General features: G+C 35.3%; 1 protein-coding gene across 2 annotated transcripts; it reads right to left on the minus strand.

The window, feature by feature from the left end:
* Nucleotides 1-4,873: 4,873 nt before the first annotated feature.
* On the minus strand, nucleotides 4,874-12,330 carry LOC127132203 (uncharacterized). Of its 2 annotated transcripts, XM_051061102.1 has the most exons (26): nucleotides 12,167-12,330; nucleotides 11,998-12,077; nucleotides 11,728-11,915; nucleotides 11,281-11,624; nucleotides 11,109-11,188; nucleotides 10,772-10,959; nucleotides 9,864-10,689; nucleotides 9,690-9,790; nucleotides 9,563-9,622; nucleotides 9,425-9,475; nucleotides 9,293-9,352; nucleotides 9,038-9,133; nucleotides 8,697-8,971; nucleotides 8,536-8,615; nucleotides 8,193-8,380; nucleotides 7,273-8,110; nucleotides 7,084-7,184; nucleotides 6,954-7,013; nucleotides 6,759-6,809; nucleotides 6,589-6,660; nucleotides 5,954-6,485; nucleotides 5,770-5,870; nucleotides 5,623-5,682; nucleotides 5,471-5,521; nucleotides 5,329-5,399; nucleotides 4,874-5,203 (listed from the first exon to the last, which is right to left on the minus strand). In XM_051061102.1, the coding sequence occupies exons 1-26, from the start codon at nucleotides 12,247-12,249 to the stop codon at nucleotides 5,077-5,079; spliced, it is 4,764 nt and encodes a 1,587-aa protein (XP_050917059.1). In that variant the 5' UTR covers nucleotides 12,250-12,330; the 3' UTR covers nucleotides 4,874-5,076. The 2 variants fall into 2 exon arrangements, with proteins under 2 accessions (XP_050917059.1, XP_050917060.1); XM_051061103.1 differs by lacking the exon at nucleotides 11,998-12,077 and having other exon boundaries at nucleotides 12,167-12,308.
* Between the last annotated feature and the right edge of the window lie 9,860 nt (nucleotides 12,331-22,190).

The following is a 22,190-nucleotide window of genomic DNA, read 5'->3' on the forward strand; positions in this document are numbered from 1 at the left end:
ATATATATATATATATATATATACAGATGAATGAACAGTATGGTTTTCATATAAAAACAATAAAAAAAAACATTTTGGTTTGTGGGAATTCTAATTCATTTTTACTTGTCCAATGGACGCACGCACGCACTGTTGAAATTGAACAAGATGATGATGATATGTATAAATGGGCCACCTTAAGATACTGATGCCATCATGCCATGATTTAAAATGCAAGAAATATCAGTTTTAAACGTTTTGTCAGAAAAGTGGTATCGTTGCTTTGAGGACTTCCAGTTCTGTGAGGTTCTAGGTTGGTTCTCTTGATGTTTAAAGCAATGATAATTTGAGTATAAAGAGTCAAAAGAAGTATGCTGGGTGGATTAAAATGGACTAGATATTGTCCCAATGCCGCCTCTTTCCACTATCCTTGTGACATATGTTAGAGTGTTGTTCAATCTTTTTATGGTTTTCTGCTGACCCATAATAGTAACATCATATTATATTTTATGGATCATGCTTATATGTGCCATAAAGGAAACTGTTCCGTTGAAGAATCAGGGTTCTTCCGGTGAATGGTGAAGTAAAATTTTAGTACGATTGAGCAAATTTTTTATATGACGGAGAGTGAACTGACCTGCAAAATTAACACTTTAACGTTCAAGTCAATGAGAGAATCAAAAGTTATACGAGAGTGAGAATAGATTTGAATACTTAAATATAATGTGTTTTTCTCTATTATATAGTGGGAGAGGTTAAAACTGTCTCCAAGTACTGTGGTGTGTAGTGTGGACAGTTGTCTTATTAATATGGACGATGGGTGATGCATCAGGGACGGAGTTCTCTGCTTTAGGCGAGAATAGGGGAAACATTTATTCTTCGTGTTCACTTCCTTTACTTTGCCTCTAGGCTTTTTGCGTTGGGCCTTGTGAGCGGCGCATAACAGTTTCTCTCAGACCCTTATCCTTATTTTGTAGGATGAGGGTTTGTCGTATACACCCTAGTGTTAGTGCTTAACTTGAGGAGATGAAAAGCCTTGATAGGACGTCATAATCATTGGAAATAAGCGCATTACATGTCTTTCTTGTAATAGGTAACATTTCACAAGAACCTCTGACGTGTGTCCCTACGGTAGTCGGTAACGATCCTTCCTTTTCCTTATGGTACTTGAGTACTTTTGAACTATCTTCGATGAAATATCGATCGTTGGTAGTGCACAGTGGATCGTACAACCCTTTGTGGTTGAGGCACACACAAAAGGTTCGTGAAGCACTATTTTCTTCCTTTTTTTCCATTCATGAACTGCAAAAGATCTTCTTCTTTGTCTTTCTAACTTCGCTCTTCCTCGTGACTCGTGAGCTCTTATGCACTAATTTCCTAGTTAAGTCCATATGTGATTTTCGTTCGGTGGTGCTCAATATGAATAAGGAACCAAACCATTTCTTTTAAGGTAAAGTCAGTATATTTTTCTTGTTTTCACATTCTTATTTGTTAGGGTTTCTAGAGAGTCGACTTTTGGTATCTGTAATGACTGAGCTTCTATTATTGGTATGTTTGATCAAAGTGAGTTTCTTCATATTTACCATTTTAGTGTTGATTGTATTTTTTATAATGGAAATTTCATCTAATATGCTTCATAAGGCAAAGAGGGACAATGTGTTAGTGTGGGTGGGTCAAAAGACGTTAGGCGTGGCCTCCACTTTCCTCTCTGAAGGCGACTAAGATCGAGCTTTCATTGAGGTGGAACCTCTGTCTGACTAGGCATAACTTATTCCTCAAGAAGATAAGAGTGTGTGTAGAAAGTATGACGAGTGTGTTATTCTTCTTCATGAGTGTCTATTTTCTTTAATAGATTTTCGTCTCTCTTTACGATTTTGAGGTCGACATTCTTAGTCACTTGTTAATCGCTCCTTTGCAACTACACTCGGTGAGTCAGGGTTATGTTAAAGTCTTCCAATATTGATGCGAATACAAGAAGAGTGTGTCATCCTTGATGCCCTTCTTTCACCTTTTTAAAGCATGGCGTAGCTCGGGTGCTTCATCAAAGGGTCCGGGCTTGATATCTATGGTAGTGCACTAAGATGTTTAATGTTTATTCAGACAGTGTGAAGCATTTTAAGGATCAATTATACTTGGTCACCCCTCTCATCAAAAAGGTTTTTGCTAAAATATGCTCAATAAACCCTAGGTCGCCTTATCAATGTTCGAACATATTCTCTATGTTCTGACAGCAAAGCCACTTCTTGTCGGGACCGGGGTCCTATGTTTACAAGATAAAAGATTTGACTCAAGAAGACCTTTCCCAAAAGAAGCAGTATGTGTTCTTCTTTTAGGATCTAGGTTACGCCAGGGGTATTATCCCTCATAACCGACATCGAGGAAGAATTAAAGAGACACATAGAGACATGCTTACTAGTGGAAGTTGACTTGAAAGATGCCAGGAAGCATCTTTTTGGTGGGTCAAGTGATGAATCTTCTCTTTTTGAGTATTACTTTGTGATTAATTCTATAATCAGTCTGGTCTTTTCATGTATATAAAATGCAATGTGAAAAAATAATTCAACAAATGAGGAGGGCTCCCCGAGTTACCTCTCTTTTGGCCAATGTTACCTATTCCAGGTTGGCCAAACTAGTCTCACACTGGTTTGGAATAAATCTAAGGATAGTTCATATACAACACTTAGACACCTCAATCTAACAAAGTTGTTTTTCTAAAAGACAAAGTCGTGAGGGTTCTCACACCTAAAGCGGATAATACCTTGTAGACAAAGTGGTGCGGACTTGTGGTCGACTAGTACGGAGCATTGGTTTCGTCTGCGGGAACTCGACGTTCACATCGTGCCCATTTGCTCCAGCTAAGGGGAAACTATTCCGGGATAGCCAAAATAGTCTCACATTGCTTGAGAATCAAGACTAAATGTAGTTTATAAACAACACTCATATACCTCAATCTGACGAGGCATATTTTCTAAAGGATAAAGTCGTGAGGATTCTCACACCCAAAGAGGACAATACCTCGTAGTCGTAGTGGCATGGACTTAAGGTTGAGCAGAACACAACATTTTCAATATTTTGACCATTGGAAGGGTTCCAAAAACAAGGGTCCCCACTATTTTGGTTACATGGGGCACACCTACTCTGGCACAGGTGGAAGTCCAAGAATTATCAAGCTAGGTTAAACTGAAGAATGCTTCGGATTCATCGTGGCCTGGAGATGGAGGAAGTCTGGAGCTTGGTCTCGAGCTTGAGGGGCCTCATGTGGAAGGTTCACTTGTTAAACGTATCTTATTGAACATTGTTTTGTAGGTGATATTGTTTTAACAAGGACAACAACTTTTGATGGTGACAACTCTAATGTCTTCTGACAAGTCAAGCATAAGTGATTAAGTGAATAATTATGCAAACCTAAGTATTAGGGTTTGATGGACTTGACTATCCGATGATGACAACCAAATGAAATATAAGTTCAAGTCTCATATCAAGTGAACTCAAGCAAGTGTATACAAAATAAAACATCTGACAAAGTCTTGAAGTGCAAGAAAGCTCTGCCTTAGTCTAAGTGAATACTTTGTAAAGCATAAGGCTGTTCTCATAAAAACGCATGGCTAAATCACACACACACTAAAACATATTTTCAAACTAATTTTTCTCAAGAAAATATCTTCAGAAATGTCTTGAAGTTGTGCCAGATGAATTGGAAGTTGTCAGAATTACTATGGACAAAATTTTGTCTTTTTTAATCTATTGGGACATTTGTCTAATTGATTAGCTCAGTTCAAAATTTAATCATAAATAATTAAGACATCATTAAAGGATAAATATCTATTATTTCCTATTTTGAACTTATAAATGATTATATTTGAAGTATCTAATTGATTAACATTAGGTATTAATCGATTATATTGTCTTAAAAAGTATTAAATTCAATTTTCTTTTTGAGCCAACCTCTGATCTATAAATAAAGGTCTCTTCTCTCATTTCAAACCATCCAGAATCGTGTTTTAAGACTTCCAACTTTCTTCTTCTCTCTCTAAATTTTTTCTTTTATTTTTTCTCACTAATATTTTAATGGAAGTGTTTCTACGAGAAAGTTCTTTTGTGAATGAGGATAAGTTGTAATTCTGGAAGGGTAGATTCTAAAATTCACCAAGGGAGTTTTTTCGTTTACACCTTGGTTGAATATTATCCACTTATGGATTGTTTGAGTCAGAAGCTAAACAGGTAAAAGTTTTTTGGTTTAGGGATTGTATGATCAAGCCCTTGTTTAGGTTCGAGATCATCCCGTGGTAAAATCTCATAGGTTCTTGGTTAACCCGTGGTAAAAATAAGGTTAGGTTAAAGCTTAGTCTGGTATTAAAATTTTGGATAAGGTTTTAGATTAATCCGATATTAAAATTTCTCAGGTTATTAGGTAACCTGTGTAAAACCAAGGTTTAAGGTTCGTGAACTCGATCTATGACAAAAGCTTGTAAAGTTTGTTTAGAAGTTTGAAGACTAATCGCTCCAAAATTCTCGTGAAAAGTAGACTAACCGCTTCAATCTACTGTGTGGAAAGATGACTAACTTATTCAATCGGACATTTAGAAGAGAAAACTGAAACGACTATATTCCCAGTCTTACTATTTGATTGGAAGTCAACCGTTTTTCCTTATATAAAGGGTTTCATGAGTATTACCTATAAGAAAATCTCAAAGTTTATTAAATACTCTTAAAATCAATTTTTGGGAACATGACTAAGTGGTTGTATAACTCTTGGTGGAATTTCACTAAACCTATGAAATATTTCGAATCAACACCTATAATTTGTAGCATCTTAATGAATATACTAAAACATACTATAGGTCAAACCATCATAACAAAGATTGTCTTTTCTCTGCTAATCACACCTTCAAAGGATACTAAAATATTTATGCATATCCCCAATACATTGAACTTAGACCAAAACTCTACAAACAACAAACTTTCACCATCCCTTATGCATCCAAAACAAAGTCTCATCATCACTTGTTAGTTTATATTAGTTTTTTTTCTTACAACTTACAAATAACTATCTACACAACACCACAGCAACAGAATGAGTCATTAGTCCTGGCTATCTCATTCATCAGCATCATCATATTTCACCTCCATAGGCTCCGGGATAACCGACGGCACGCGCTTTAACAGTTGCTCTTGCTTCCATTCTTGTTCTAGCTCTTCCCTTTCATCTAGTAATGCAATTTTCGTACATCACAAATAGTCAAGGACAACACTCTAATGTGCATGGCCCGGACATGAACTTAGTGTGCAGTGAAAAATGGATACAATGATATATTCATATGATACTAACAATTCATATAAGAAGGATATTGTTTATTTCGTCCTCTGAGATTCGCGCGCTCGATTTGAATCTCCAAATTCGCCAGGCGTGTTGCAATCCACTAGAGCAAAGAATATATCAGAAATCAGAAAATGTATAGATGTTAACAAGCATAGAGTAAAGAATGACTACATGTTTTTTTATATCCTCGTGAAGACTCGTAGCCTTCTCTTGAAGATCGCCCTGCCAATGCCAATGCCAATGCGGAAAACATAGTTAAAACCTTCCGCTATACATGTTAAAACTTTCGAAAAATTCCGTCCCGCATGTATCATTCAACTTACAACAGTTAACTTGGGGAGCAAGCCAGTGTTCACTTTTTGCCGCAAATCCTCACATTCTTCCTGTAAATAAAACAGCAGAGTTAATAGTTTTCTGAATCCGATTCCATGAACATGATAGGTTGCCGCAAATTATCTATCTACATTTACCTTGGTGAAGTCTTCGTCGGAGATCTCAGAAATGGAAACAGCTTTAGACGTGAAAGAAACTTGCAAGAGTATTCCATTAGATACTTCATCATGCACAACATCTAAAAGTTTCACAAGAAATTATCAATCATTCAAAATAGGAAAAAAAAATTAACTAGCAAGATATTTGTTAGCAGTTTTTTACCTATGACTCTCACAAGATGATAAGCGGAACTTAGCTTCGGATCATTGGAATCTACTTTTACTCGAACAAAGGTTCCAACAACCTTACTCAAAAAGCTTTCAGACTGTTTCGATAACAATTGCACCAAACTTCGTTTTAGGTAGATAAGCGCGATGTTATTCGCATTGATGGATGCTAAACATCCGGGTTTTATCAATAAATCGCCTTTTTTCATAAGAGGTTTTTCCATTAACTTTGACAATCTGCTTTTGAAACATGTTTGGTCATTGATATGATTCTTGTCTGTTGAGATGTTTTTCTCTTGATCATGGTTTTCCTTTCCAGATGAATCATCCGATTCTTTTGTTTGAGACACAAAACCTTTACGAATTCTTTTGTTGGGAAGTGCGGAAGAGACATCTTCATCAGTATGAGACACAAAATCATCAGATTCTTTTGTAAGCTCGGGGACAACGAATGGCACGCGCCTTAACAGTTGCTCTTGTTTCCGTCGCTGTTCAAGCTCTTCCCTTTTTTCGAGTAGGGCAATTTTTGTACATCACAAATGGTCAAGGAAGCAATATAGTATATTACTCCGGACTTACATATCATACTAAGAATTTCGATAATCATTTCTATATCATACAAGAAGGATATTCTTTTGTTCTTCCTCTGAGATTCGCACGCTCGATTTGAATTTCCAAATCGACTAGGCGGCTCGCGATCCACTTGCAGGAACATATTCAAAAAGCAAGGAATATCAGTAAACAAGAACAAGATCATTATGTTTAAGAGTATTAAGAAGCATAGAGTCAAGAATGAATACGCGTTTTGTTATATCCTCTTGAAGAATTGTAGCCTTCTCTTGAAGATCCTTCTGCCAATGCCAAAAACACCGTCGTTAAAACTTTTGCTATATATTTAAGAAGCATTTCATCATGTCATCATCGTCGACGAATGAAAACAGATAATCGTCCTTCAAAATCGAATACATTTTTTCTTCATGTATCTTACAACTTACAACAGTTAACTTTGGGAGCACGCCAGTGTTCACATTTTGCCGCAAATCCTCGCATTCTTGCTGTAAGCAAAACAACACAGTTAATATGTAATCTTAAGAGTGAATAAAAGGGTCACCAGAAAACATTTACCTCGGTGAAGTCTTCATCAGAAAGCTCGGAAACGGAAATCGCTTTAGGCATGAAGGAAACTTCCAATAGTATACCATTCGGCATTTCATCGCGTACGACACCTAAAAGTTATATAATAGAAATAATAAGGTACATAGAGTTTTCATATTGAGAAATATAAAATAGCTTAATAAAATGTATTATTAGTACCAATGACTCTCATAAGTTGATATGAATTCATTTGCTTATGATCATTGGAATCTGATCTTGCTCTAACAAATGTTCCAACCACCATGTTCACAAAGCTTTCACGCTGTTTCGATAACTCTAACACCAAGCTTCTTTTGAGGTAGATAAGCGCTATATTACTTACATTGATGGATGCAAAACAACTAGGTTTTATCAATGTATCGACTTTTTTCTGAAGCGGCTTTTCTATTAAGCTTGACGATCTACTTTCCATGCAAGTCTGATCATTGATATTCTTGTTGTTTGTAGAACAGTTTCTGTTTTGATCATGATTTTCCTTTTGAGATGAACCATCCGATTTTTTAGCAATGTGAAACTCAAGACGAGAATATATCTTATCGATTGACATTACTTTCTTTCCGAAGATAGGAGACAACTTGTTGTCAGTCGAGAATTTTCTCTTGTTTTTGGAACGATAAAGGTTCTTCTCCTTAATGTATTCACATATGAGAGATTTTACACCCGATTGCGTCATTGGTTCAGTTTCATATCTCCCTATGGATTCAAGGAAGTTAGTCAGAGGCCTTGATGCCCACCCGACGAATTCCAATGGACTGCGCCGCTTCCGTTTCTTCAGCTTATGCATACTTGTACAATCTTCATTACAATTGGTGTCATTCTGTTTTTCTTCTTCGCCTTCATTGCGACTTTTACGAGGCACGAAATCTTTCTTCTTTCTATTGCTTGTCAGTGCAGCCGAGACGTCTTCTTTAGTCAGTCCTTCTCTTACCTTAACAATTTCCCAATACTCCTTGAATAGACATTCATATGTTTCCTTGTCGTCCAAGCTTATTTTGTTCTGCAAAGATCAAACAAATTTCATAGAGATCACATTTCCCCCTCGGAATAAATGTTCTACAAATCGAAGTTGCGAGCCTTACCCCTTCGGAGTCGTAGTCCAGTTTTAGTTCTATAATCTCAACTATCTCCAAACAGTCACAGCACAAGCCTTGAACACCTCTAACTACGATAAACTCCGAAGCGGAAACACACTTTTTGCATACAGAGTTTGGACAACCAAGGCAACAAAACTTGGCGAGTTTATTGCAGCTGTAACAGCAATGCCTACCTGAAAATGCGTGCAAAAACGTTACTTTTGATTTGTATCCGTTAACCTCGTAATAGTATCATAACGCTAAACAGGAACATTGTGATGGAAAGTGATTATATTGCATGGAGGTAACAAGTGAAGTATTATGAATAAATCAAATCCAAGAGGCTTACCACAAGTCCAAGATATTGAAGTCTCGAAAAACGAATCATCCTTTCCAACACAGTCTGGATGATATACTTTTCTACAACTCCTAAAATGATACAATCAATGTAGAGATTAAGGTGATCGAGAAGAGAGTAAATAGTTTCAAGCGAGAAAATGAGTTACTTACTTGAGATCACAGATAACGAGTTCTCCACCGTCTTTGCATTCAAAACACAACTCTTCATCTTCTTCATCTTCTTCATCATCGGGTTCTGGTTCAATAGAACTGCACCGCTTCCGTTTGCTTGGCATATCCAGGCCTGTATAATCTTCATGACTGTCGGTGTCATTTCGTTTTTCTTCTTCGTCTTCGCTGCGACTAGTATGAGACACAGAATCTTTACGAATTCTATTGTTGACAAGTGTGGCAGGAACATCTTCATCGGTCAATCCTTCTCGTACCTTAATAAAAACAAGACATAAAAACAATGATTCCAAAATGTTATCATCAAAATCATCGCGTTTTACCTCCATAAGCTCAGGGACTGACGGCACACGCCTCGACAGTTGTTCATGTTTCCATCGCTGTTCAAGCTCTTCCTTTTCTTCTAGTAATGCAATTTTTGTACATCACAAAAGGTCAAGGAGGCAATATAGTATATTTCTTATGCACATGTAACGTCGCGGACATGAACATAATGTGCTGCGCAAAATGGATAAAGTACTATAGTCATTCGATACTAAGAATTCATATAATCAGTTCTATACGATACGAGAAGGATATTCTTTTATTCTTCCTCGGAGATTTGCACGCTCGATTTGCATTTGCAAATAGGCTAGGCGCTTCACAATCCACAAGCAGGAACATTAGTCGAAAAAATAGATATAAACAAGCATAAAGTCAAGAATAAATACATGTTTTATTTTATCCTCATGAATACTTGCAGCCTTCTCTTCAAGATCTCCCTGCCGATGCGAATATGGAAAACATAACTAATACTTTATCATGTCATGATACGATAAAACTCGCCGTGCGTGTAACATACAACTTACAGTGGTTAATTTGGGGAGCAAGCCGGTGTTCACTTTTTGCCGCAAATCCTCACATTCTTGCTGCAAGTGAATGAACAAAATGAAAATGTATTTCTTAAGAATGAAAGAGTGAATAGAATGCTATTACCTCTGTGAAGTCTTCATCAGAAAGCTCAGAAATGGAAATCGCTTTAGGCGTGAAAGTAACTTCCAAGAGTATTTCATTAGGCATTTCAGCATGTACAACGCCTAAAATTTATACGACAGAAATGATCAATCGTTTAAGGTACGTATTTAAAAAATAAAGTATAAAATTTATTACCTATGATTCTCACAAGATGATATGAATTCCTTTGCTTGTGATCATTGGAATCTGATCTGGTTCTAACAAAGGCTCCCACCACCTTACTCGCAAAGCTTTCACACTGTTTCGATAACTCCAACACCAAGCTTCTTTTGAGGTAGACGGGCGCGATATCATTGGCATTGATGGATGCATGACGTCCATGTTTTATCAATAAACCGGCTTTTTTTATTAGCGGTTTTTCCATTGACCTTGAAAACCTGCTTTCAATAGATGTTTGATCATCGAAACGACTCTTGTCTGTAGAGCCGTTTTTGTTTTGATCATGATTTTCCTTTCCAGATGAATCATCCAACTTTTTCGCAAAGTGAAACTCGAGTAGAGAATGTATCTGATCCTTCGACGTGACTTCCTTATTAAAGATAGGAAACAACTTTTCGTCGGGTAAGAATTTTCCATTGTCTTTGGGATGATAAAGATTTTTCTCCTTAATGTATTCACATATGAGAGATTTTACACCCCATTGCAGCATTGGTACTTCAGTGTCATATCTCCCTATGGATGCAAGGAAGTTCGCGAGAGGTCTTGATGCCCATCCGACGAATTCCATTGAACCGTGTCGCTTCCGTTTAGCTCTATAATCTTCATCGCTGTCGATGTCATTTTGTTTTCGTTCTTCGCATTCACCGCGGCTTGCATGAAGCTCAAAATCTTTACCCTTTCTATTGTTTGACAGTGCAGCTGAGATATCTTCGTCGCTTAATCTTTCTCTTACCTTAACATTTTTCCAATACTCCTTGAATAGACATTCATACGTTTCTTTGTCGTCCAAGCTTATTTTGTTCTGCAAAGATCAAACAAATTTCATAGAGATCACATTTCCCCCTCGGAATAAACATTCTACAAATCGAAGTTGCGACACTTACCCCCTTCGAGTCACGATCCAATTTTAGTTCTATAATCTCTACTATCTCCAAGCAGACACAGCACAGGCCTTTACCACCTCTAACCACCTTAAACTCCCAAGCAGAAACACACTTTTTGCATACAGAATTCGGACAGCCAAGGCACGAAAACTTAGCGCCTTTTTTGCAGTTGAAACAGCAATGCCTACCTGAAAATGAAAATGCATGCGAAACATTACTTTCTCATATACATAATATCGAACGAAAAATGTGACAAATTAGTACTATAATGCTCGAGAGAAATGTTGCGGTTGGAACTGATATCATGAACAAATCAAATCAAATCCAACAAACTTACCACAAATCCAAGATTTTGCAGTTTCAAAAAAAGAATCATCCTTTCCAACACAGTTTGGATGATAACCTTTTCCACAGTTCCTAAACATATGATCCAATGTTGAAGATTAAGATGATCAAAAGTAAGTAAAAAGTTTTCACGAGTTAAAAATCGGAAAAATAAACTGAATTACTTCTGATCACAGATAACTAGTCCTCCACCATCTTTGCACTCAAAACACAGCTTTTCATCTTTTTCATCTTCTTCATCCCCGGTTTCTGGTTCCATCGAACTGAACCGTTTCCATCTGTTAGGTTTATCCACACTAGTATAATCTTCATTACTTCCAGTGTCATTTTTCTTTTCTTCTTCGCCTTCACCGCGACTTTTACGAGACACAAAATCTTTCCGCCTTCTATTATGAAGAAGCGCGACGAGCACATCTTCTTTACTCAGTCCTTCTCTTACCTTAACAATTTCCCAATATTCCTTGAACAGACATTCATATGTTTCTCTATCATCCAAACTTATCTTGTTCTACAAAAAGCAGACAAATGAAAACTTCATACTATAACTTTGGATTAAACATCGTTTAGAAGAAATTCGGTAACTATTCTACAATCCATGTTTATAAACTCACCCCTTCCAAATCATGGTCCAAATTTAGTTCTACAATCTCAACTATCTCCAAGCAATCACAGCACAATCCATGAACACCTCTAACTACGGTAAACTCCGAATCAGAAACACAGTGTTTGCATAGAGAATTTGGACAGCCAAGACAACAAAACTTAGAGTATTTTTTGCATTTGAAACAACTATGTCTACCTGAAAATACAAATGCATGCAAAAACGTTACTTTGCATGTGACAAATATTATGAATAAATCAAAAATCCAAGAGGCTTATACCACAAGTCCAAGATTTTGCAGTATGAAAAAAGGAATGATCCTTTCCAACACAATGAGGATGATAAACTTTTACACAGTTTCTGAAATGAATAAGCATATAATGAAACAATGTAGTAGTGAATAAGATGATGATGAAGAAGAAGAAGAGAAAATGGAGTTGGTTACATACCTGTGATCACAGATAACAAGCTGTCCACCATCTTTGCATTCGAAACAATATTCTTCATCTTCTTGAGGTTGGTTTTTTGGCATTGTGAAAAGTGGAATAGAGAGAGAGAAGAGAGAGAGTGAGGTTGATTCTAGATTGTAGAGTCTTTCTTGTATTTAATGATGATGATGATGGTGCATCAACTAAAAGAATAATGTCTTTTTACCTTTCCAATAAATAAGACAGAATAAAACCATCAAGCAAGTATAGTACAATAGTGTTATTTCACACACTATCACTGTACCATGATGAAATGTTTTGTTTGACACAATTTTAGTTTAGTTTAATTCATTTCGGTTCGAGTTAATAAAAATTGATTCAGTTTAAAATTCTGGTGAAATTTGATATAAATATTTTTTAAAATTAATTACTATATATTGTTAGTGTAAAAAGTTTTACACTCTCGATTCATCACCATCATCCATTTGTATTACTTTATACGTTTTTAAAATAAAAGTCAAACTTATTTTAATATTCAACGTCTATGATTAACTGACGGTGTAAAATCTTTTTAGTTTGAATCAGTATATATCAATTAAATTCATATTTTTTTAGTTTGAATTTGATTTGATCAAACTTTAATAACTTGAATTTGATGCAATGTTTTGTTCATAACTGTTTTTTAATTTGTAATTTATAGTTTTTTATTAGCTTAGAATTTTTTTTAAAGCTATTTGAATTAGTGGGAGTTTGTAGTTTTTTATTGTTATTTTTTCTTCTATTTGTAACTTTATTATTTTATTAAAAAGTCATTCTTACCTTTTATATCTTATTATAATTTAAACTAAAATAAATATGTAATAATGCATTATAGTTTGAATTTAATTGAAATACCCTGACAGTTAATCATAGCCATTGGATGTTGAAATAAGTTTGATTTTTATTTTAAAAATCTATAAAGTAATGCAAACGGATGATGGTGATGAATGGATTGTATAGAACTTTTTACATTGACAATGTATAGTAATTAATCTCTTATAGTTTTATCTTGAAATGTTTGACAATAAATATATTTTTGTTATTATTTTGAATTAATATAATTAAATTTAAAATTATAATATTAGTATTTTGGAGTAATATAACTTATTTTTATTATTATTTTGGGTTAATATAACTTATTAAATTACATTACAATTTTTTTATATAAATGTTTAATATATTTTGATATTATGTTTAATTAAATCTATATTTAAAATATTATCATGTGTTTATTAATATATTATACTTATCGAATAAAACTTAATTTAATAATATTATATAAAAGATAATGGGATCACTAAATACTCTTTTATACTACTAATTTTTTTTATATTTATTAGATAGTGTAATAGATAATTTATCAAAGGATCATATTATGCTATCAATTATCAATTATAAGTTATTATTCATAAGTTAGTAACATCTATAGTGATAAACTATCGGTCATTGATTATAAACTATCAATTACCTTATCAACTATCAATTATTTTTATCCTCAAAATAGTTAATAGATAAATTAAAAAAATAATTTTGAGTAATAATGTGAAATTATTCCTATGTACAACGAGGGAAAAAAATGAAATGGAAAATGAAAGTTTTTAGTAATTTTAATACCCTTGAAGTGATTGTGAAAAGTTGTTTATGCGGTTAAGAGGATAAAAATTCAAACGACGACGAAGGAGTATCAAAGACGTCGATTGAGGAGGAGGAGGATTATTCAATGGAACACAACAGTCGAGACAATCAGGAGGCTAGAACGGGTGGTAGTAGTCCCCATAGGACGGTAATAGGGGATTCGGCGGAGCAGGTGGGAAAGTTCACATCGAGGCACAGAGAGCAAGGAATTTCTAACGAGGTGGAGCCTTTCAAGGAGGATGCCATGTGTAATAAAAAGGTCTTTCTTTGTGGGTGTGAAAAGGTCAAAGGCAAGTGTATGGAATCTATGTTACTAGTTGATGGTTGTGAGAAGGAGAATGGGCCTTTGGGTAATATATATGATATCTTGGTGAATATGGAGAATATCCAGGATCATGGGGTCAAGGCTTTGGACTTGGTGGGTCGGGTCTTAATTCCTTCTGACCCATTATCTATTGTACCTATTAGGCCTAGTTGGCTTTTGGTGGGATCCAAAATAAGGAAGACTAAATTGATTAAGGAAGTGTATGATAAAATTAAAATTCCCTTTTCACCTTTCTATTTTTCTATCTTAATTCACTTGGTGAACAACCATGCAACTGTTCAAGTTGTCCCAGATAATAATGTTTGCAACTTAATCGAATTTGGTGATCCTATTGAAATAGAAGATTCAAACTCAAAATACTTCGGAGGCTCAATTCTCTGATGTGATTCTATTAGCGGTGATGATGTTAATCAAAGAAACTCTCGGATTAGGAAATCTCTTGAGGATGCTCCATCTAAGGTGTGGAATATGATTAAGGAAATGGGCATAGAAGGTGAAGAAGATGACGTAGTGTTCGAAGGTATCATTAGAAAAATGGAAGCAAGGGATAGGAAAAAGTTTAAAGGTAAGAAGGGGGTTGAGATTAGAGTACCATGAATCTAGTTTCCTTTAATGTGAGGGGGTGCGACTCTTCAATTAAGAAGAGAATGATTCGTCATATGTTATTAGAAGGGAAGGTAGATATATGTTTTATCCAAGAACCAAAGATTCTGAAGGTTGGAGACGACTTGATTATGAGTATTTGGGGGAGAGATGATTTTGAGTGGTTTGCTATAACTGCAAGGGGTCGGTCTAGAGGTATTATATCAATATGGCGTAAGGATGTTATTACCCCTAAATTCAGCTTCAGGGGGGATGGATATCTTGGGATTAATTGTTTGTGGAAGGGGCTAAATTGCTACTTAGTGAACATTTATTCATCTTGCATTCTTTTGGAAAAAAGGAATTTGTGGTCTAATCCTTTAAAGGTTAAGAGTAACTTTCTTGTTGGTGAATGGCTTCTTGGGGGTGATTTCAATGCAATCAAAATAAAGTAAGAGAGGAATGGGAAAGGTAAGGTTAATTCGGCTGAGATGGCATATTTCTCTATGTTTAGTGAAGTGATGGAGCTCTTGGATCTTACAGTAATAGGTCATTTATACACATGGTTTAATTCGAGTGGGATATGTAAGAGCATAATTGATAGGTTTCTTATATCATAAGTGTTGAGTAAGGAATGGGGAGTGATGGTGTAACATGTTGGCAATCACGATATAGCGGACCATAGACTTATTTAGTTGCGAGTTAACAAGAGTAACTGGGGGGCCTAAACCTTTTAAGGTTTTTAAGTGTTGGTTTGAACATCCTGGTTTCATGGAGTTTGTTAAAGAGGTTTGGAACGCTAACGTGTACTTGGGCAGTTACAGTCAGATCCTTGTGAATAAATTCAGGTTCCTTATGGAGAGATTGAGATGGTGGAACATCAATGTGTTTGGTTGGATGGACTTGAAAATAAAGGAAGGTGTTGATTTGTTGAATGATATTGAAGATGCCATGGCGTATAGCAGTGGAGCTATGTCTGAGGAACAACTGAAATCGAGAAGTAAGACTCAAAATTTGATATGGAACAACCTGTTCTTGAAGGAAAGCATATTAAAATAGAAATCCAGGTTGAAGTGGGTGAAGAATGGTGATCTTAATTCCAAATATTTTCATAATATGATGAAGAGTATGAAGGAGAAGAGCGACCCAAAACGCAGCGGAATTTAAAATTTCTCCTTTAGTGATCCTTACGAATGGGCATGATCAGTGATAGAATCGTTACCTCTTGTGGCGATTGTAACCTTTGATGCAGATCTACGGAGCGATCACGAACGTTGAACGATGACAACGCCTCTACTCAGTCCACACGAACGGATTCCTTCAACCTCAGTACTAACTGTTACGAATGAAGGCTTTGAGTGAGTGAGTGTGTGAGTGAGAGAGAGAGAGAGAGAGAGAGAAAACGAAATTGCAACTGCACAAATGCTTCTACATAAGGGTTCTATTTATAAAACCACTTGTGTGGGCTGCAAGCTAAAAAGCCCACTCAAGTGTATGTGGCCCATATCTTATAATATGCCAAAATCACTTAAGCGCGTGGTACCTTACCATATTTCGTATTCTACTTAAGTACATTGTACCTTACGATGTTCTACAATTCACTTAAGTGCACCGTACATTACGGTATTCCTTAGTTACTCTATCTCTCATCAATCTGTCCTTTTGTGTGTGACCCTGTAGGTTTTCGCGGCATTGGCAATTATATTAAATCACGTATTTAACATAATAAACAGTGAGCGGTATCTAGCAACACATCACTGCTATCCAAAACACGAAAATGTCATGTGATCTGACAAATCCTTTTGTGATAATACTTATGTGTACAATTACCCTTTTGTCCTTATGTCTATATTGAACACAAGGCATAGACTGTGTCATCCTTGTCCAGTTCAATATTGGACCCATAGACATTTATCCTGTTACGCAGGATGGGCAAATTCCATCTAGGTCACTCATGTCCCTCAGCATGCTTCGTGGAGTACCCATCAACTGTCTTTATGGTCATCCAGTTACGGACAATGTTTGATCAACAATAAGGCACTCGACTCTACATCTAGGGTCCATAGTGGTTTCGGGTCAAAGGGTGGTATACACCATTATCACTATGAGAATAACTTATGACACTTTGCATAACATTCTATATAGTATTCTTATAGCGGGTCAATCTAGTATAAATATTACTCTTAATATTCATACCTATGTTTAAGACTTGATAACTCCTTATCCATGATCCATGAGATGTGATCATCAGTCTATATACATAATAGTCTTAATGCTTTAATGTTATCCCACTTCACAATAAAGCTCGACTATGGATACTTTAAGAATGGTGTCCTTATGTTTAATGTGATCTCATGATTAAGTCACACTTGATACATTAAAAGGACTATCTATTCTAGGGACTTTATTAGACAAACATAATAAAGAAAAAACCTTTTATTATTAATAAATAATTTGATACAAGTACCAAAAGTATTGGCCTCTAGGGCTTACACCAACAGAGTAGGGCTAGGACCAACTTCATTTCTTTTGTTAAAATTGGTGATAACAGAATTGAGGACGTAACCATAGTTAAGAAGACAATTAAGAGTTGTTTTCCATCTATGTTCAAGAGTTCGGGTGGAATGAGACCTCTGTTGGATATGACAGGTTTTCCTAAATCACTAATGTCGAAATTGAGATGTTGGAAGAGCCATTTTCTCCAGAAGATATTATTGAAGCCATTAAGGGGTGCAACAGGAATAAAAGTCCAGGACCCGACAAATTTAACTTCGAATTTTTGCAGTGCTATTGGGAGGTCGTGGGTGAGGACGTGATTAATTGTATTCAAGAACTCCTTGTTCTTCTAAAGGTATTATTTTCATCTTTCATTGATTTGATTCCAAAAAAGTTAAACCCTCAAGATTTTGAAGATTATCGTGTTATTAGTCTCGTGGGTTGTATCTACAAGGTCACATAGAAAATTATGGCCTTTAGGCTCAACAAGGTTATAGGCAGGCTGGTAGCTATGTCTCAAACGACATTCATTCCTGGTAGGCAAATCTTAGACAGAGTTTTGGTGGTTAATGAGCTCATTGATCTCTTAAAAAGGAAGAGCAAAAGGTGTATCTTATTCAAAGTCGATTTCAAACAAGCTTATGATTGTGTTGAGTGGAAATTTTTTGATAACGTAATGTCGGCTATGAATTTTGGAGACAAATGGGTGCAGTGGATTAGAGGAGGGGTGTGTATTAGCTTTCTTTTAGTTTTGGTTAATGGAAGTACCACCGAGGATTTAAAGTGCTCTAGGGGACTTAGACAAGGTGATCCCTTGTCTCCCTCCTTGTTTACTCTTGTGGCGAAGGGTCTCACTTTATTGGTTATGAGGGTTATTTGAAGCAACATCTTTAGTGGATTTCGCTTGAACGTGAATGGTTCGTTAAGTCTTATTCAATTTGTGGACGATGCCATTTTGGTTTGTGATGATGATTGGAAAAATATTTGGGCTATTAAATCAATACTTAGAGGATTTTAGTTGGTGTCGAGTTTGACTACTAACTTTTGGAAGAGCTGTCTATTTGGAGTGGGTGTGGAAGACTCTTTCTTGGATGTTGCATCGCATTTTCTGGCCTGTAATTCTAGTAGGGTCCCATTCAAATTCCTCGATTTATATGTCGGTGGGAATCATAGACGAATCAACTTTTGGAAACCTGTTGCCGACTGCTTTAGAGTAAGGTTGCCCACTTGGAAAGGCAAGTTATTGTCAATAGGAGAGAGGGTAACACTTATTAACTCAGTGCTCACAAATCCTTCTTATTCACCATTTTTCTTTTTTCAAAGTTCCTGCTAAAATGGTCAAATAGTTGGTTTCTATACAAAGGAGCTTCCTTTGGTCCGATTCTGATGTCGCTTCAAAAATGGCTTGGGTGCGGTGGTCCTCAGTTTGTTTGCCAAAGGAATATGGTGGCCTTGGTATTAGGGGTATTTCCTTGTTCAACTCTGCCTTGTTAACTAAATGGTTGTGGCGTTTAATTCACGAGCAATAAGCAATTTGGAAACCATTATTGGAGTAAAAATATGGATGTTTTGTGCATCGTTCGATGGCAGTATGTGCAGGTTTGATTCACACTGGTGGAAGGATTTAATGTGTCTTGGAGATTCAAAGGAGGTGGACGGTTTCATGATGCAGTGTTCTTTTAATTTAGGGGAAGGCACGCTTGTTTCATTTTGGTTTTCGCGATGAATTGAAATGTTGCCCCTGTATATGAGGTTCCCGCAACTGTTTGAAGTTTCAGAATCTAAATACATGGTTGTCTGGGAGATTGGGAGTTTGGAGGATGACTTATGGCAGTGGAATTTGGGTATCCAAGACTCTTTGCTAGTTGGTGATTTAAGGACTCAATATTTGGAGCTTTTGTTGTTGTTGTCCAATGTGAAACCAAGGGATGGGATAACTGATGAATTTGTGTGACCTTCATATCAGAATAACTCATTTTCGGTTAAATATCATTATGAGTTTATTCAAAGGGAGGGTGGGTTTGAGTTATTTGAAATTACTCTCTAGACTGCCCTAGAAATTATGTGGCAATCATGTATTCCGATGAAGGTCAAGATCTTTGGGTGGAGGTTGTTATTAGATAGACTTCTGACGCGGAAGAATCTAGCAGCTAGGGGTGTAATTTCTAATCCCCACGAGTTGGTGTGTGTTTTTTATTTCTACTCTGTAGAATCCATAGAGCCTGTTTATTTTCTCTTGTCCTATAATTAGATTGGTGTGGAGGGCGATTTACTCTTGGACAGGTGTGTCTGGGAGCGATATGAATAATTGCTGTGAACATTTGTTGGTTTGGTTCTTGAAGTCTGTTGGTTCTACATCTAGAAAGTCTGCTTGTTTGATATGGTTTTGTTCTTGTTGGTGTATTTGATGGTGTAGAAATCAGATTTTATTTAGTAACGGTATCGATAGTCATGAGGAAATAGTCCATAGAATTATTTCTACTTCTTGGTGGGGGCTAGATATTTGTTTTAGTCCTATGATTAAATGTAATTACTACGAATGGTTTAAACGCCCTTCTGGTTTTTTTTAATAAAAAGTTCGTTTACTTCACAAGGTAGAATCTTTTTGTCGGCGTAACCGTATTGTAATGGCTCGTTGGCGTGGAATACTTCTAGTATTCTTCTTATATAGATTTTGATTTTAAAAAAAGGAGTTATGGAAGAAGATGAAAAGATTTTGAAAGGATTGTAGTTGTGGAAGAGAAACGAGTTTGAAGTTGGGTTTGCTTGTGAATGAGAAGAAAAGTTAAAAATAAAGAGTAAAAGTAGTGTGATCCTTGAGAAGATAATAAGACAAATGAAAAAGCTATTTAATACTAAAAACAGAATTTCAGCCTATAGAATATTATTGTATCCTGCAAGTCATAATAGCAAATGCATATTAAAAAATAGGTTCAATTAAAAAATAGGTTCAATTAAAAAATAAAATAAAAATCATATCAAACAAGATTGTGCTAATAATGTGTAGCTAGTTGTCTACCCGTACCCGATGCACGGATAAATTTTATTAAATTACTATTAATAAATATATATTTATAAAAACACTCAAGTAATTTATATTGATTGTGTTTTATATAAAATGATATGAATAATGTAATAGTTTGTATTTTATGAAAAAATAATAACATAGCATGTTAATATAATTAAAAATACTTAAAAGTAAAATATAATAAAATTTGCAAAAGTATAAAAATATAAACAAAATCTCATATACTAAAACTAATAAATATTTTACAAATAATCTTATCTTATATATGTAAATAATAGAATTTAAAATTTAAAATAAATAAGTATACAAATCTTGACAAATAAATAAAAAGGAAAGAAAAATAAATAAATAAAAACAAAACATAAGTAACAAATAAAAATACATTAGTATAAATTAATAAAATTGAATAATTAAATAATATATTAACTCCATAACAATTTTTGTTTTTTTTTTGTTTTCAACATTAGTATCAAGTGGTTCAAGTGGTTCGAGTCCACTTCCTATCAAGATCAGCATCAATCACCACTAAACCAACTAACGATTAGTAATTAATTATATATTTTTTGACACATCAATTAATTATATTTTATTTAACAATAAATAATACAATTAATGGGAAGAAAAGTAGTTAAAATGAATTTTATTTTAGGGGTCAAAAGTAGGGTGGCAAAACGGGTCTGGTCCGTTGGGCATACCCGTTTTGTTTGCACTTTAATGCGGGAAGGGTCAAGAGTTTAGGCCCTCACCCTCTAATGTGTTTGCCCCTCCTTGTCCCATTTTTTCGCGGGTTTCTGCGGGCACGAGCATTTACATAAACTTTTGTAATTTTAGACTTAAAAAATGCAGTGTTCGCGGGCTTTCTCCGCCCACCTTCATTTTTTTGCAGGACGACCCTAAAGTTTAGGCTCGCATTCTCAATTATAACCGTCACATTCCGCTCCGTTTTTTATAGACTTTTGCAACAGTGGCAGAACTGAGGGGGGACGTGGGAAGGCCACGGCCACCCCTCAACTTTTTTTTTTAATTCATATATATTAAATTACTAAAACATCCTTATTTTAAATTAAAACTATTTTTTATTTTTTATTTTTCATTCAAAGTTAGGTTAAAATACAGATAAGGTAAAAAGCTCATACCTTTCCTTTCTTTCTCATATGGGTTTGCTACCGGCACCGGAATCGGAACAGATTAAAGTGATCGACATCTAACAGGTAAAAAATGTATTCATTCTTCTTTTATAAAAAGTAACAAATTAAAGTGATTGCTTGATTTGTGTTTTTGAGATTTTTAGGGTTCTTCTTTCTTGATGTGTTAAAATAATCTATATGAGATTTATTAAGCCAATTCATAATACTGTAATTTATAAATATAGTTATACACTGTAATAAGGTTTATTTAATCATTGTTGCTGCTAATTTATAATAGTGAAGTTACCGGTATTTGAAAACGGATTAAAGTTGACTAATTAAGTTTATTAATTTTTTTCCCTTTTAATTTTTATGTTCTCTAAATTGATTTTTGGATCTGATATGATATTATAGGAAGAGTAAAGATGAATAATAGGAAAATTGATTCTTTTTTCAAAAGGAAAGCATGTGAAATTGAAAGAGAAGAGAGAGATGAAGAAATTATAATCCCGACATCCGAATCTGAAACAGTTCTTGAGAATCCAACAATTGAAGAGCATCATGGTTTTGAAAATTCTTTGGAACGCGATCCTAGAAAGTGTCCTCCGATTTGGCAATATCCACCAAATCAAGTGGATGCAATACGAAGAGCTTATCTAAAATGGGGTCCATGTCAAATTCATTTAGAAAACTATCCTTTGTCCGGTAATGAGGATCATCCGAGAAGGTTTCAACATACTTGGTTTAGCATATTTCCATCATGGTTAGAATATTCACCATCTGAAGATGCCGCATATTGCTTACCATGTTACC

Source organism: Lathyrus oleraceus, chromosome 3 (assembly GCF_024323335.1).
Source record: "Lathyrus oleraceus cultivar Zhongwan6 chromosome 3, CAAS_Psat_ZW6_1.0, whole genome shotgun sequence".
Classification (NCBI taxonomy): Eukaryota; Viridiplantae; Streptophyta; class Magnoliopsida; order Fabales; family Fabaceae; genus Lathyrus; species Lathyrus oleraceus.

What these genes read in the sequence shown, in the direction of transcription:
- LOC127132203 (XM_051061102.1), bottom strand. Translation starts at nt 12,249, where the DNA reads ATGCCAAAAAACCAACCTCAAGAAGATGAAGAATATTGTTTCGAATGC. An exon ending in TTCAATATCTTGGACTTGTG is followed by an intron (nt 8,381 to 8,535) that starts GTAAGCCTCTTG and finishes ACGCATTTTCAG; the next exon opens with GTAGGCATTGCTGTTACAGC. An exon ending in TGGACTACGACTCCGAAGGG is followed by an intron (nt 8,111 to 8,192) that starts GTAAGGCTCGCA and finishes TGATCTTTGCAG; the next exon opens with AACAAAATAAGCTTGGACGA.